General features: G+C 37.8%; 2 protein-coding genes across 2 annotated transcripts; one reads left to right on the top strand and one right to left on the bottom strand.

The window, feature by feature from the left end:
- The first annotated feature begins 9,474 nt into the window (after positions 1-9,474).
- LOC103950853 (probable serine/threonine-protein kinase PBL11) lies at positions 9,475-12,899 on the top strand. Its single transcript, XM_048585138.1, has 7 exons — positions 9,475-9,544; positions 9,660-9,755; positions 9,860-9,931; positions 10,043-10,368; positions 11,691-11,963; positions 12,218-12,341; positions 12,529-12,899. The coding sequence occupies exons 1-7, from the start codon at positions 9,475-9,477 to the stop codon at positions 12,897-12,899; spliced, it is 1,332 nt and encodes a 443-aa protein (XP_048441095.1).
- Positions 12,900-12,993: 94 nt separating this feature from the next.
- LOC125477770 (probable serine/threonine-protein kinase PBL3) lies at positions 12,994-16,893 on the bottom strand. The gene is made up of 6 exons (XM_048585212.1): positions 16,533-16,893; positions 15,189-15,535; positions 14,965-15,100; positions 14,625-14,761; positions 14,393-14,516; positions 12,994-13,795 (listed from the first exon to the last, which is right to left on the bottom strand). Exons 1-6 carry the CDS (start codon positions 16,594-16,596, stop codon positions 13,344-13,346), a joined length of 1,260 nt encoding a protein of 419 aa, XP_048441169.1. The 5' UTR covers positions 16,597-16,893; the 3' UTR covers positions 12,994-13,343.
- Between the last annotated feature and the right edge of the window lie 158 nt (positions 16,894-17,051).

Genomic DNA, 17,051 nt, shown 5'->3' on the forward strand with positions numbered 1-17,051 from the left:
AAAGCCTCATTATTAATTAGAGTAGAATAATCATATTTAAAGCCAACCTTGTTGACTTTCCCCACCAATGTAGGACTGCCAACATATGTAGCATTTGGGGTTGAAAAAAATTTAAAAATTATGAGTTTCGGATGAGAAAACCATGGCTGGTCGCACCCAACGTTCCTCTTTTATTTCAGTAGGTAACTGCCGAAATGTGAATGGAAAATGGACGTACGTATAATGGACTGAATTTTACTCCTATGTTCCGGTTGTGAAGGCTGAAATCTCATCTTGAAGTTCCATAGGAATGGGCTGAACAGATTCCCAAGAAAAGTTTAACAGATGTGAAGACATTATTTTTTTTTTTTTTTTTATTTTTGAACAGATGATATTATCTGTACTAAGGGGATGAGAGAATGGGCTAAGCCTCATAATGGCTAACAATAATATGATCCAAATTCACCTTTAGCGATAACCGAACCTAAGACCCTCTCACTTACATGACATCATTTCATCGAATACAGATCATAATCAGAATCGTTTATTCTTTTGGTCACTGTTTAAAGGTCATCTAATTTTCATTTGATTTGGATACCATTTAGTCATCCATATATAAGGATATTACTATAATCATAACCAGTGATTTGTTTGACACATGTACATGGTTATATAGTCTCTAAATTGATCAAATTTTGCTTGAAATGAACTCTTGATAATATTAAAGAGCATAAACAGTTTCGATTATGATATTTGTACGGTGAAATGATGTCAAGTTAAAGATGAATGAGGAGTAAGGAAAAATGAGAGTTTACTTTAAATTACTATAATTTAGTGGATGGTGATTGTAATCGGACGTAAGGAGAAATTTTTCTTTGTGACTGGAACACGGGTGATACACCATATATTTTTATACAAGTGGTGGAAAATTGTATTTTTTAAGTTATCAACTTTTTATCCATATGACGTTGGATACCGCCCCGGAGTCGTAGAGTACAGAGTCTCTATCGACGTCAACAAAAGCCAAGTCAAAGGAAAGAGCGATGCCCGCATTAAAAAAAGGGATTCGTCGCAGGTTAAAGAACCACATCCAGACCCAGCCACAAATCCCGAACTTTTAAAAACATATCCCATCATTTATATAATGGCACGTGATGTACCACTTTATATTCCGATCACACTGAAAAATTTCTCGGACGTAAGAAAGCCCTATTTTTTAAAAATCACCCTAGCCAATAATTTTTTACATACAAAGCTGTAGTTTTGACAAGGGCCCTCATTTTAAATCATGCACAGGATCTTCTAAAACATTGGACTAGCCCTGCTAACGAGTGACAGCTGGCTCGATGGATAACTCCCAGCCTTCTATCTAGCAAGCATCTTGCATTTCCGAGGCGCATCCCACTACTAGAAACTCGATTAGTAACCACTGATTTATCTGTGGCTATTGTGGATTAAGAATCTCTCATAGATATCAGATCATAAACGCAACAGAGGACATGTTTATGCCCAGGTACATACAGTATAACTTTTGCTCGGGCTCAGTAGTACATGCTATGCTCAGATGATGCCAAGATGGATTTGATATCGCATGGATTTGCCTCGTGCGTTCATCAACTTATACTTTTCTTGTAGCATCCACAACATGTACGAAAACATCCATGTAAAATGTTGAAGCTAAGCATATTGTAGAGTAGTATATATGAACCAATCACGAGGATCCTATTCTCTTCTGTCTATATATATCAAATAAAACTGAAAATTACAGGCTGGACAGAATAATGTGTGAGAGAGTACAATTTCTACGCAGACTGGTCGGCGGCATGTGGCTGTCGAAGTCGATTCCTTAGTTCTGAACTTCCCATCTGGGGCCACATTTACGTCTAGGTTCATTGATGATATAGTTGTACTTCAAATGGTTTGGCAGGTCTCTATGAACCTTTGATCTTGAATACAAACAAAACGACGTGCATACTCAGATGAATTGCAAAGGCAGTAATTCTCTATAAATAGTGGAGTTAGGAACCATTAGATACTCATCGATCGACCAAAGGTAGCGAGTTAAGAGAAAAGATTAACATCAGATGGCCCCTAGAGTTTCCTCAAACACTTCATTAGAAATTAATGGAGAGTCCTAATTAATTAATTCATTCTCTCTCTCTCTCTCTCTCTATTGAAGTGTTTGGGGGAACCCTTGGAGTCATTTGATCCATATAAACCAAGGAAGCTAGCTGCTTAATTGAATGGAGTGATGTCTTCATGAGGCTAAGCTTCCTCACTTTTATGCTTAATTATGTATTGGTGTTTTTTTTCATTTAATTTATTATTGTACACAGTTTCTACCCTATATTAAGGAAAACTAATGAAATGAGCTTGAAAACTTTAAGTTTTAACGATAAGAACAAAATAAAGGGTAAAATGAATAGTACCAGGATTGATTTTTTAGTGTAAAAATGTGATTTTTCGTTAAAGTGAACAGTACCAGAAGCTTTTCGTTAAAGTTTTCTATAATACAGGTACACGTGCAATAACTTCACAGATATATGTTAGTTAATGTTATGCATGCTTGTTAGCTAGTCTTGTATTTTGTTGTGTGGCAACTGATAACTCATCATGCGTTGAAGACTTTTCTTATGCAGTAGCTCTATTAGCCATTGAAATGGAGCTCTCTTTTCACATACAGCCGGTGAACAATGGCGGCATGCACTTTACAAGTTTCATTTGTTTGCAGTTAGCTGTATTAATTACTCGTGGATGGTGATTACTTGAACAAGATTAGCAAGTCAGATCAGACGTAGTCTGAGGTTTATCTATGGTTCAGTTATTTTATTTTATTTTATTTTATTTATTTATTATTATTATTATTATTTTTAATGGGAGTGGAAATTGGGTTCGCTATATATGTTCTGATGTTTTGAATGTTGTTCATGTTATCTCTCAATTCAACCTTCAAATTGTTATCAAAGTAATATTATGTACTTCAGAGTTTGTAAACGTTACGTTTTGGTCAATGATAAAGGAACCAAGAAACCAGATTAATGATTAGTCAGTAGGCAACAAAGTGGCAAACCGGACAATAGTGACACTGTCTTAGCCACTAGTATGCACTTGTCATGAAATGCATGCGAGAAGGGCATGCAAACCGCTTCTGACCGAGTTCAAATCTTATATATGCAACCAAAATTCTCTCCAAAATTCTCTGTAGCCTCTCTGTGTCCTTTCAAATGCTTCCATACAGAGACAATGCAACTATCAGTTTCACTTACACTAATTCCCCTCCTTTTCTCCTTGCACCTCTCGTCCTTCACATCATCACTTGCACTAGTTCTCCTTCCTTTGCTCCTAGCACCCTCCTCCTTCACACCTGTATTTGTCCTATATAAAATTTAAAAGGAAAAAAAAATCATAAATCTATTTAACACATTGACAATGGTATTCCATGGCTTTCTTGTAGGTTTTCACAAATGGTACAGTATGCATCATTATTGAAATGAAAAATTACCAACCTATGGGTATGAAATCCGCTTAGAGCATTTCCAATCATGCTTTTTATTTTAAGTTAAAATTTAGATAAAAAGACTACATTTTAAGAGCTTCCTAAAAATTTCTAGTCCAACTATACTTTCTAATTTAGGGAGTCATAATAATTGTGAACCATGCACTAAGAATAAAGATTTTATTTAAAATACCATTAAAACAATAACAAATTAATGTTAATGAGGAGTTCCTTTCTCACCCCTTACATAGTTTAGGAGCTCCTGGAGATATTGTTATCCTAGGAGCGTAATAGGGAGTGTGACTGGAGATCGATCCATTTAGGGGGCTCAGCTCAATGAAGATAGTCTAGTCCAACTTTCTAGTAGTGCGGTGTTTTTTTTATTACATTAACAATTCAACAAGCCTGAAAATAAAATCAACTAAATCATATCTATATATATTTAATTTGATTACAATAATATTCATCCAAGATTTTAGAATGCACCATTTTAAAGGAAGGACCAAATTAAGCAATGATCTTCATCAATCAGCAGGCACTTCATTTGTTTGTTCAGAATTAGTAGGCACTTTCAAACTTTTTGGTTAGAATCGGTAAGCACTTGAAATCGGCAAACCGGACAATAGTGACTCTTTCACAGCCACTTCACTATGCACCTGCCATGAAACACATGAAAGCAAGGCACGTACACCACCGTTGATCCTCCCTTAAACTGTTCCATACAAACAGTGCAACTCTCACTTTCCCTTACCCTAATTTTCCTTCTTTTTCTCTCTCTACCCTCCTCCTCCACATCATCATGCGACGACGATTCTTCGTCATCCGCAGACGTACTACCCACTCTAACCCTCTTTAGTACTTTATTAATCGCTGGATAACTCGCTGGCACCATGCCCTTATTACTATTATCATTGTTCGTCAATTGCTCTAACGTTGCTTCCATTATACGAGTACCCCTTTCTAGTGTACAGATCTCACAGAGAACCTTGAGGTACTCACTTTTGACATAAATGTGCAACCCTAGTACCTGACGCCCCTTTTGGAAAACTTCATTGCTAATTTTGAGCCCACCCTTTATGATTAGCTTCACTATCGTTTCTTGTCTTCTTCTGACTCCAATCAACGACAACATGCTAGTAAAGATCCCGAACGAGTGTTCGTAATTCTTTAACTTGTCAACGTCAAATCTACAGCTTCTTTCCTTTGTTCCATCATAATATTCTCTGACGGTGGTTTCAGTGCGGTTTATGGCAGTATTGGTGAGTTTGTAATGGAACATGTGCACAAATTTTACCAGAAATTGAACCGGCTGTTGTACTGAACTAGGGTTTTGCTCATGATCGCCAGGGTTGTCTAGTTGTGAGGTAATGTCTCGGATTTCAAATCGAAGGCGGACTTTCTTGTGGTAGAATCCGAAGTCTTCCATGGAAATTAATCAGCCGGAATCACAAAACGAGAATGGGTGGTGGGTACAATTTTGAACAGCAAGGTTGTGGAATACTTTTGAGGGACTAACAAATATGTGTACACACACACACACACACACATATATATATAGAGAGAGAGAGAGGCTTCAGGGTGGTGGGTGGAATCCATATTGGTTGCGAAAATAAGTAACGAATGACCGACTTCAACTGGAGTTTCTTCATTGAAAAGTTTTGTCTCATTCTCGTCATGGGAGACCGACTTTAATTTGTTTTGGTTTTAGAATGAGTAATGTCGGAGAGAATAAATTTGTAAACAAAGTTTTGAAAACAAAAGGACATGAAAGTTGATCATTGGTTTATTACTTATATATTGATGAATGTACTTATTCTTATTGGTGACACATCATTTAGTTTGCAAATTTAGTATTCAAATTTGGTATTCCTAGCATTACCCTTTTAGAATTGTAATGACTACCCAATTTCTAAATAATTACGGAACCATAGTGCAATAAATGTGCTAATATAGGGTTTATTGATAGATGGCTGCAAGTCGCGGGTAGGATCCAATGACACAAAAGATATGATTCGTTTAGGATTTGCGGGAATATTTTTGTTAAGAAATACACTTTTGTTATGAAGTGTTTTTTAGAAGCACGTTAAATTTTTATTACAAATTCAATGCTTCCTGAAAAAACACTTTTGTATAACAACTAACAAGCATCCAGAAAATGCTTCTTCTAAAGCGCTTCTGTCACCGAGAGGAACACTTACAATTTTTTACCCAAAAACTTTTTTAATTATTAAAAAATAATTTTAACCGTTTTAAAAGAAATTCTACGCACGCCCTAAAATTAAAACCGATTGAGAATTCCACCACGATGTCACCAACGCATGCAATACTAGAAGGAAATCTAATGAAATACAATAAAATTTAAACCAAATTACCTGTATAAAAATCCTCTTATTTTTTGGACGAATACCAAAACAATATCCTCAAACTTCTCTTTATTTCTTACTTCCTCTTTGCCGATTTGGTGGCTATGGGAGGCTGTAGAAAAATAAGCTTCTTCAGTTGCTCCGTCAAATCAACCAAGGTTAAGTTAAAACGGCCTGAAAAATACAGCCATAAAGCTACAATTAATAATAGTTTTAGATCTCCAGAAACTTATAGAGAGCCTTGACAAAATAGCCTGGAATTAGTAGCCCAGCAGCGGTATAATTCATCCTTCTCCAATATGACAAATCAAACCCTCGTGACCAAGGAATTTTTTTCTTTGATAAAAAAAAATGGTTAAGCAGTGAGGGGAGGATGATGAGTTCATCCCAAATTCCAATTAGTTCAACATTTTATACCATAAGGTCCATAATAAAAAAAAGCAAGGCTATAATCAAAGTATTTATTTTTCTGCTGTGGATCATGTTGATCACTGTCAAATGGCATACGGAGTCTCCCCCCCCAAACGCTTCAGATGCATGATTAAAAAGAAGCTATGCAACCTTAATCTGGTAAGTTAGTTAATTAAGGGCACTGATCATATGAACTGCCCCAAATGAAGCGATCATGGGAACTCCAGGGAACAGTTGACGATCTCTTTCTTTCGTTTTTGTGGTTTCTTGGCAAGGCAATTTAGGGAAATTAATTAGTGTTTATCACAAAGTGTGTAACTAACTGGCCTATAATCTCTTTCTTACTTTGATGGGGTTTCTGGCATGTAGGAGAGCCATTATATTAGAAAACATGATATCCCCAGAAATCTATTGATGATGAACCTGGTCGGAATTGTGGGGAAGATGAGAGGGAGGGCATATTGCTGAGTTGCACTCAATGAGTGGTCATAAGCTCTCCCCATCGCCATCCCTTTTCCATTCTTGGCATACATCCTCTTCAGTCACTTTCATCCCATAATATCAATTTAAGGACAGACAAATTCAAAATAAAATCTTCAATATACATTTGCAAAATTGGTGCCCTAGCTCATTAGTAGCTAGTACCTTAAGGACGTGTGAGTTAGTTCGATATATAATGATGGAATAGCGGATATATCAAACATCATAGCAACTTCTTCTTGTGCTAAACTATGATCATCTTAAGCTAAGCTAAGATTTTGTTTATGGATAGATGGCGAAGGAATTGGCGTGTGGGCCACCAGGAGAAACTTGACAGTGCTTACCTTACAAGCTGGTATTCTAGGTTAATCTTAAGAATAAGAAGCCCTTTGTTATGATCACATGCCCGCAGTATGTACAAGATTTTGGTAAAGATATATGTGGGGTCATGATTTTTTTCAGGGCAGGAATCAGGTAGATCGAAAAACGCCAACTTTAGAAGTCCGATCATGGACTTAACAGCCTCCAGTGCGGAGGTGACTAAACGGATTAGCGATACCACCATCATCATATTCTAAAATCAGTGGGCGAATTATGTCGACTGGGTTGTGATAGATCATGCTTGTTCCGCAAGATTCGGGAACTTAATCCAGCAAGGAATCAATATGTTTCCTATAATCTTGGAGTCCTTATTACAATCAAAAGATTGGCGTACAACGCAAGTAGTCACACTCCTAAGAGAATGCAATACCTACTTCCTAGATATTCGCTAGGATTTTATTGGTTTAATAAGGATTCTACTATCCTAAAAGTCCTCTCCTGGTACCCATATATATAACGCAATCTCTGCATACTTATTCTCTTGAGTCTTAATATTACTTACTAACTTGATTGTCGGAGAGTCTTTGACCGGCACACCCCCTGTCTTTGGCTTGCATACAATTGTGTGTTTCTTTAACAAGTTAACAAGTTTGGGCATCTCCACCACTCACGGTGGTGCGCAAATTTGGTTCCAACACTATCTGAAAATGAAAGACTTAGACAAGCAGATGGATGGACATCTAGCAAAAAAGGAAGAACGTTGGCACATGAGATGGCCTCTCAGTCTCATCACAACCTCAAGATTCTTTTCCTAATTACGTGCGTACCTTCAAATTCAATCTAACCCACACTTATGTCTAGGTTCACTGCTCAGTACTACTACTATTGTCGTCCTCTCCAGTCTCTGCTCAAACATAACAAATGCTGCAGCTTTACCACTATAAATAGTAGCATGCATGGTTTACATTTCATAAGTACCCAAGCAATCAAAAACAGTACGTAGTAAATAAATACTATTGTGCATATACATCTGGAATCAGGTGTCCCCTAGAGTTCCCCCGAACACTTCATTAAGATCGATGCATAAGTTCTTTGTACATTAAATGATGATCGCACCATCTTTACTGAAGTGTTTGGGGGAACTCCAGGTGTCATTTGATCATATCTCAACACAAATGACTGGAGGTGATGGCTTGGAATTGATGACTACAGTAACTAATTAAGTACTAACCCAGGTTTTAAGTCATTGTTATTGACTCTCTGCAATAAATATGAATTTCTCTAATAGATTAGCATATGCATGGCAGCATAGGGTTTTGAGTTTATTATTAGCCTTCTTTATGTATTTTCTACCTCCAATTCCCAACTTCTCAAGATAATCAACATGCTATATTGTTTATCTTATTTGGAAAAAGGTTAGTTTTCTTATTCACAGCAATATCCCTAAAAACTTTTCCATCACTCTTCTGGCTTAGTAGCCCAATGAACCAGATATAAACTTTTGTTAAATTTCTTTTGTTTAGTATGTGTTCAAATTCCAAATGAGTCCAAAGAAGGCGCCTGAGATATATATAGTCTATCTGCCTCTTTCCATCTCTCATGACAGTTTATGCCCCATAGCATTTTCGCCATTATCAAGACGTATACATGTACTGCATATGCAAATTTCAAAATTAAATACAAGACCTGTTGTTCATAGAAGCGTACGAACAGATACCGCCTAATAACAAATGAATTTCGAAATTTTTGTCTGGTTTCCCAATGACTCACACTTCATATATTGTCATTTGCTATACAGATCTTTAACTTTTTCAATAGTACAGGAACCCCGAATGATGTGGAACCACATCCTGCTTAAACAATTAAAAAAATGAAAAAAATATGGAGAGCTGAAGTTAGGTTGATTTACTATAATCTTCATCGCCTTTTACTAGAACAGTTTAATTTCTGTCTTTTCCCTCCACCTGACCCTGTGAAGTTGCGACCAGACCACCTCTTCCAGCTGTAAAGATTTTAATATTCCAATAAATCCACCAAACAATATCTTTGGAAGTTAAGATCAATATCTCTCATCAATCTAAGCTGTTTGTTAGAGGCATAGATCAACCACCTGGACATATTGTTTTTGTATTCAGTCCCCCTTTTACACTTGTGACAAGGGACTAGATTTCTTGTAGTAATCGCCACAGATATTTCTTCTTGAAACTTCGGACATTATAGTTTGTCCACCTAGCCCACATCACCTGATTAATCATCTCTTACTAGGTTGTATTACTAGTACTAGTGTTTTTACTACCACTTAATCTAATTATCTCTATATTCTCTCCCTTTCTCTCATCAGCTTCCTCACACATTCATAATTACAGTCTTAATTCCTATCTTTCGGTTCTGGTTCTTCTAGCGTAATCGTCACCTGCTGGTCTCATGGGAAACTGCTGCTTGAGGAAACACCATGGCGAGACAGACTCATCGGTTGTTCAACCTCATCCCATTGGTTTGCACTCATACTGTTAATTTCTGTGTATTTTTTAATGATCAGAAGTTGAATATTTATAGGCAAAATGTTTCTGAAAGTAAAATTCTTCTTTTCTTTCTATTTGGTAATTAAGGAGACATTAGGCTGCAAATTTCTCTACCCAAGACAACTTACAAAGCAGCTCGAGAGAAAGCTCCAACTGTTTCCTCAACTTCCTTACAAGGTCAAGGTACATATAAATATTCCATTTTTTTGGCTGAAAAAAAATATTTGGGACTTTTGTATAAATTTTTCTTTATTCATTCGGTTAGTTTTATATGTTTCTGGGTACAGAAAATATGATCAGTAAACGTGAGAAACGAAGATCACCACTTCAAGAGAGGAATTTCTCGGTCTCAGACATAGGTATTGTTATTGCATGCATGCAATCCAAAAAGCATGTAGCTAGTTACTTTCCCTCTGCTAACCCTAATTAAGAAAACTTTGTTCTCCTCTTCTTTTGTTGATGGAGTGTAGGTGCAGAAAAAAGACGTAGCAAAAGTGTAAGGGCCACGACAAACTCCAATACTCCGAGTCCAAAAGATTGGAATTTGGAGAGAGTGAACAAGAAGGACGGAGTGTTCCGAGATTACAGGCTATACTGCTTCTGTTACAGTGCCTTGAAAGCTTCCACACGCAAGTTTAGCAGCAAGAACTTAATCGGGCAAGGCGGATTCGGTGATGTCTACAAAGGGTATGTGAGTTATTGTAATATGAATGCTGCCGCAAAACCAAGTGAGGGATTTCCAATTGCTATCAAAAGGCTCAGAAAGACAGCACTACAAGGCGATGAACAATGGGAGGTCAGTTGTTTTCTAATTTATTTTTTAATAATCCTTGCATTCCATCCCTGGAGAATGAGCTTACTCTCTTACTTATGAATAACATATTTTTACTATAGAAATTATGTAATCGAAACCATTCAATTTCTTAGGATTCATTTGAAGATCATTCTTAAAAAAACTCATATAATACTTGGTACCTAGACCGTTTAATTTATTTGATACATTTGGATAACTAAATGATAGCTAATTCAAATGATTTTTTTTTATGGATAGTCTTAAAATAAAGATTAAGAAATTGAACAGTTTCATTATGAAATTTTGTACAATAAAGATACATTATTTGTAAGTAGGAGAATGAGTTCATTCCCAAGGGAGATGCAACTTATTATATCTTTTTTTCTTTTTCTTCTTTATTTTTTTTTTCCAAGGAGAAATACATTTTTCACCCTTTAGATTTGGAACAATTTTCAATTTGACCACGAGGTTTTAATTTTCTCACATTACACCATGAGTTTCAGATCTTATCAATTTATGCCTTTTGCTGTATCATCATTCTTAAATTAATGAGTAAATTGTAGCAATGGTCCCTCAACTTTAATCAAATTGAAGCAATGGTCTCTCAACGAAAAATCCATTACCATTGGTCCCTCAACTCATCAAAGTGTGTAATTATGGTCTTTTTCGTCAACTACGTCAAAAATTTTGTTAAAACGAGTTATGTTTGAAGGAACATTGCTACAATTGGGTTAAAGTTAAGGGACCATTTCTCTAGTTGAATTAAAGTTGAGGGATCAATGGTAACGGATTTTTAGTTGAGGGACCATAGCTACACGTTTTGATGAGTTGAGAGACCAATGGTAATGGATTTTTAGTTCATGGACCATTGCTCCAATTGAGTTAAAATTAAGAGATCATATCTACAATTTACTCTAAATTAATTAAGTGACAAGTGTGGAACCCAACTATGAGTTGGCGTGGAATCCATACTCCCGCGCATAGAGACCAAAACTAATCAATCATCATGGAGCTTCATCGTCTCCTCAATTGACAAATAATCACACAATTTCGTCTCATTGTTGTAATTGTGGCTTATACTCAGCCTAGAAACATGTTTGACGTTTGCGACATCATCAGTTTACTAAAAGTGTGGAGGGTGCAACCTGTGAAACGTGTGAAAACTGGAACCCATAACTCTTTTGAAATTCACCGAAGTGTGGAGGGTGTAAATATAATTAGTCTTTTTTCACTCTCTCTCTCTCTCTCTCTCTCTCTCTCTCTCTCTCTCTCTCTCTTTAAATATCTATCTTTCTGCGAGTGTGAGATTTATGTTGGTGGTGCAGAATGAGAGGAAATTTATGAGCAAACTAAGTCATCCAAACATAGTGAAACTAATAGGGTACTGCCGCGAAGGTGAGCACAGAATGTTGGTTTATGAGTACATGAAAGGAGGAAGCTTGGAGGCCCAACTCATGGCGAAAGATGCTACACAGTTACACTGGAGGAGAAGAACCAAATTAGCACTCGGCGTAGCCAAGGCTCTGCATTGTCTTCACACTCGCGGGGCACCCGTAATTCATCGTGATCTCAAAGCTTCGAATGTTCTGTTGGATGATGTGAGGCTATGTCATCATACTTTTTGACATTAATTGTGCAAAATATACACAAATAGTTACGTACCAATATATAATTTTAATTGAAGTATAATAACACTTAGATGTCAATAAAATGGAACACTGAACCATGATTTATATGGTTGGTCAATTTAGTGTTCCTCCAGTTTTATTATGTAACCGAAAGTCATAAAGGTCCTAATCATATGTATTTGTCAATAATTAATCTAACCTTAGGATGATAATCGACGTTGCAGGACTTCAATGCCAAGCTATCAGACTTTGGCCTGGCAAAATATGGACCCAAAGATGACCAGGACCACATAATGACAAGGGTTCTTGGCACCAAAGGCTACATCGCACCTGAGTACATAGCGACAGGTATTCAACCAGTTACCAAATGTACAACGATTCCTACGTACAACCGGTGTAACACAGCGTTCCTCTCATCACCTCACGTAGTTGGTGTCATGTGATCAGCTTTCGTGAGAGGGCATTTTATACACCTAGTACATGCTGCCAGACATTTCATTTCTCCAGAGGGCTAATTTGGTTTTCATTTTTACAGGGCACGTAACACTCAAAACCGACGTATACAGCTTCGGCGTGGTGCTCTTAGAGATCTTTTCAGGCTCCTGCGCCGTGAAGAAATATTCGGATGGGATGACTGGTGATCTTACCAAGTGGGCTGAACCATATCTTCGCAACCGGCTACAACTGCATCGTGTGATTGATGAGAGACTTGGAAACAACTTCCCGGTGGAAGAAGCTCACAAGTTTGCTGAACTCATCCTCCGATGCCTCGATTCAAACCCCAAGAGCAGACCAACGATGACTGAGGTCGTGGCTGATTTGGAGGAGTTGCATGAAAACATAGGCAGCGATCGGATTTCAGGCCCATGTTACTACATTTACACCATTCCCTCCTCACAGAAGTAATTTCCCTACACGAAATGGGTGCCAGGCATATAGATAGCTGTTTTCCTTCGTAGTGCTATCCTAAAATGCGTGAACGTCCACTAAAACTATATAGTGAAAGCAAAGGCAGCACTTGTTCATGAATTAGCAAACTATAATTACAGAAAACACAATATTTACTAGCGCGAGACTAACATGTATTGGCGCCAGGATAATTTGACGCCGGCAGTTGTGACAGGACGAGAACGTCGGTCATCCTGCAGAATTAAACTGATAGCCAACTTTTTACACTACTACCATCAAGCAGATTACCAATACAAAATAGCTACATAGCTTCAGATATTACAGGCGGTAGTAACCTCTTCAGAATGACTCAAAACTGTGAAAAATACATGCCCAAACTCGATTCTGTGAACATAATATGGGATCAAGAGACAAGTAATTTACAGACAGACACCATCTCTGTTAACGAACACGTACAGATTGCCTTTGGGATGCCAAAGGGGATGCATTTGGTGGCATATTGAGAGGAGAATGGTGTTGTCGCATTGGCGACTTCTGAGGAACAGGAAGTGTCTGCTGTTCTGATTGAGAGTTTCTGGCTGCAGTCTTTGGGGATTCAAGTTGTTCCAGCGTGGCTAATACCACTGACATTGTAGGCCTGAGTTTAGATTCAACGCATAGGCATTGTGAAGCAAGAGTAGCAGCTGTATAAGCTGCTTTCTGGGGATATTGGCCCTCCAGCTTGGTGTCCATAATCCGAAATAGTTTTCTTCTGTCACCTAAATATGGTTTCGTCCAGTCTACCAGATTCTGCTCCACACCAACTTTCGTTTTATCAACAGCTCGCCTTCCAGACAATAGTTCCAGCAGTACAACCCCAAAACTATAGACGTCACTTTTAGCAGTCAATCTACCTGTTAAGCAGTGAAAATGTGTGTTAGACATCTACAGAAACATTATCATGTGTTGCGAACATAGTGAATTCAAGCACTTAAGATTCTCTGCATCGTATCTGCTACAACAATGGCTTACATTACATAGCCCAGTTTACAAAAGTTCCGCCTTAAGGAAATCTTAATGACAAATAATGAGAATAATCAAATTTGTACCGTTCAACTATCAGATGCAACTCAAAAGCCAAGTTTTTCTTTCTCAACCTTGTGAATCAACAGATGAGCAAATTCCCAATGTGAAATCACAATATTTATATATAGGTCCAACGAATCATTATTCTCCTTTCACCTCAGAGAAAGTATTGAAACAACCCCCTTATTAGTCAGTCAACTGGGCACCAAGTTGGATATCCTCTAATCAAAAGGTTAGAGATGACCAATCCAGATTATCGGTAATTTGGTGCAACGTCAGAGGTTCACGTGCAATTCTATATTTATAGCCTACTCAGACACTCTCAATATCAGCTTTCCCCAACAAGATATAAAGTATGTACTATGACTCGGGGATGTATGACCAGTAAAAACCCCAATAATACTGCATATAGTAGTTAAACATACCTGTAGCAACATATTCGGGTGCCGCATAGCCTTGAGTACCCATGACTTGAGTAGACACATGAGTCCTGTCGCCAGTGGGACCAGCCTTGGCCAAGCCAAAATCAGAAAGCTTCGCATTGAATTCCTGCACCCGCAATGCAACATTTATGTCAGTGATTTATCCAATCTAATCATGTGATTATTAAACATGACTACTAATGTGATGAGCTAGTTTCCACTTTGTTCAACATACCGAATCTAGTAAAATATTGGAAGCCTTAAAATCACGATATATGACTTGTGATTCCGCCTCGTGAAGAAAACTAAGCCCCCTTGCAGCACCTATGGCTACTTTCATTCTTGTTGCCCATGGAAGTGGTTGCGGCCCTCCTGTGAAACGTATGTAAAACTTCAACATTACAAAGTTTTCAAGGCCAAAACAAAGGAGTTTTTTCTTAAAATTGCCAATGCAACTGTTGTTTATTTGCAAGAAAATATACATAAAAGTGGAATTCCAGATAACTTAAACAATTGTGAGAGGAGGAGGAGGGGAACTATGCTTCCGATTAATGTTAGAAGAATACATCACTTACTTCTAAACAGATGATTCTCTAAGCTTCCTTTCGGCATGAACTCATACACCAAAAGGCGGTTCTCACCCTCCAAGCAGTACCCGATAAGCTTAACCAGATTTGGGTGATGGAGTTGACCAAGATAATTTACTTCTGTCTGAAATTCATTAGCTATCAGTACATAAGCCAAGAATGAGAACTGAAACGCAACAGACATACAGAAAATTGTTAAAGAAGAAACCTACCAACCACTCCTTGTGGCCTTGGAAACCTTCAGGTTTTAGCTTCTTGACAGCAACAACCATTCCGGACCCTGGTTTTGCAGCTGTCCATGTGTTCTCATTAATCCATCCTTTAAAAACATAACCAAATCCTCCTTCACCGAGAAGACTGTCAGGGCGGAAGTTTCTGGTGGCATTCTTTAGCTCATTGAATGAGAAGGCTTTCAAATTTGGAGATGACAATATTTCGCCTTCAGTCCTTGGGGTAGGAAGACTTGAACCATTGCTCCTTCCATTATATGACGGGACGGTCAAAGTGGAGGGAACTGAGGAAGGGCTAGTTTTGCTGGAAACTTTGGAAGCCCCTGATCCTGCCAGGTCAAGTAATCAATAATCAATAATCAGTTTGTGGGGAAAGGGATGTAAACCTACACCAACTTATAGCATTCCTTAAGAAATGTCATATATAGTACAAATCTACTAGAGTATTACTTAAGCAAATTAATTCAAAATTTTCGAGGAACAAAATGAAACGATTGAGTGTAAATTCTTTTAATGATTTCGAAGGGACCTATGTAAACTTGTCGATCAAGGTACAGGGTTTTGAGTGATCAGGTGGTCTCAAAGAAAGATACCAGCTGCCCTGGCTCACCAAACACCTTAAGTTAAGCATCTTTGCTCCATGTTCCAATGATCTCTAGTAAACGATGAAGTCGAATCTTGTGGAGCATAAAAACCAATTCTGTTTTCGTACAAAGGACCACCAAACTTTTCCCCTCAGGGCCCAATTGTTGCTAAAGTCTCTGATTCTAGAGACCTTAGCGTGCCATTGACGCCTATCCTTTACATGATCATCGTAAAAGAACAAAATGAATGTCTAAATCGCTTTCACAGTTTGCCCCCATTTCAGGCCAAATGCAAACCGAGTAAAATTGTAACAATTATCAGCTAATAAAATTTACTAAAAGCACATTGCGCATCACCGAATAATGACAACATTATATAAAGCTGTCTTCAACTTGTTCCTATATTCTCCTCAAAAGGGCAAAATATCATATTGTTTTACGCATTAAAAAACAAATCAAGATACAAAACAAAGAATTAATAATTAACAGATAACAAAAAGAGAAGAACAAATTAAGCAATCTCCAGAAATACGGAGAGTTTGCTCCAGAGATGAACTAAGCTACTCAGAACCCAAAAAGAACACCACTTTCTAATTCAGTAAATACCAACCGAACCCACAAAATTTCACTGCTTGAAACTAATACAAACTCTCAGAAAGGCACTAATAAAAATACCCATCAAAATATAAGACCAGCTTATGAAAATCAAGGCTTTTTTCATAGCAAGGCATTGAAAACTTACCCCAAGTTCCAAGGGAGCTCTGTGCTGTGTCGACTTTAGCAGAAGAATCTAAACAGTTGCCCATTTGCCACTCCAAAAGCTCAAAGGCGCTCTTCTTTTACCGACTTTTATCAAACACCAGCCGAACAATCAGCAAGTCATTGCAAACAAATTTCAATCCGTATAAGAAACTGCAGCTGACTTCTTCTTCTTCTGGGTTTTCTTCGATCGAGCTGACTTTGTTGGAAAAAATTAAATCAGGAAGTTGCGAGGGGACGAAGAAGGAGAAAGAGCGGTCAATGCGAGAAAATGGCAACTGAGGAGAAATTGGCAGAGGGGGCGGAATGAGTGTCTCTGTTTGCTTCCTCTTGGCTAAGAGACGCGACAAACGCGTGGGGGCTGTGACGTGCCCGCGACTTTACTTGTATGTGAATTCTCTTTTGTACCCTTGTGTAGTGTGGACTTGTACCATGTCAAGATTGACATCATTAATCAAAATAACGAAAATACCCTTGTGTGCTGTCATCGAACGTTGTCATG

This window comes from the organism of the source record quoted next, unplaced genomic scaffold, assembly GCF_019419815.1.
Source record: "Pyrus x bretschneideri cultivar Hongxiangsu unplaced genomic scaffold, Pyrus_bretschneideri_v1 Contig22, whole genome shotgun sequence".
Taxonomy (NCBI): Eukaryota; Viridiplantae; Streptophyta; class Magnoliopsida; order Rosales; family Rosaceae; genus Pyrus; species Pyrus x bretschneideri.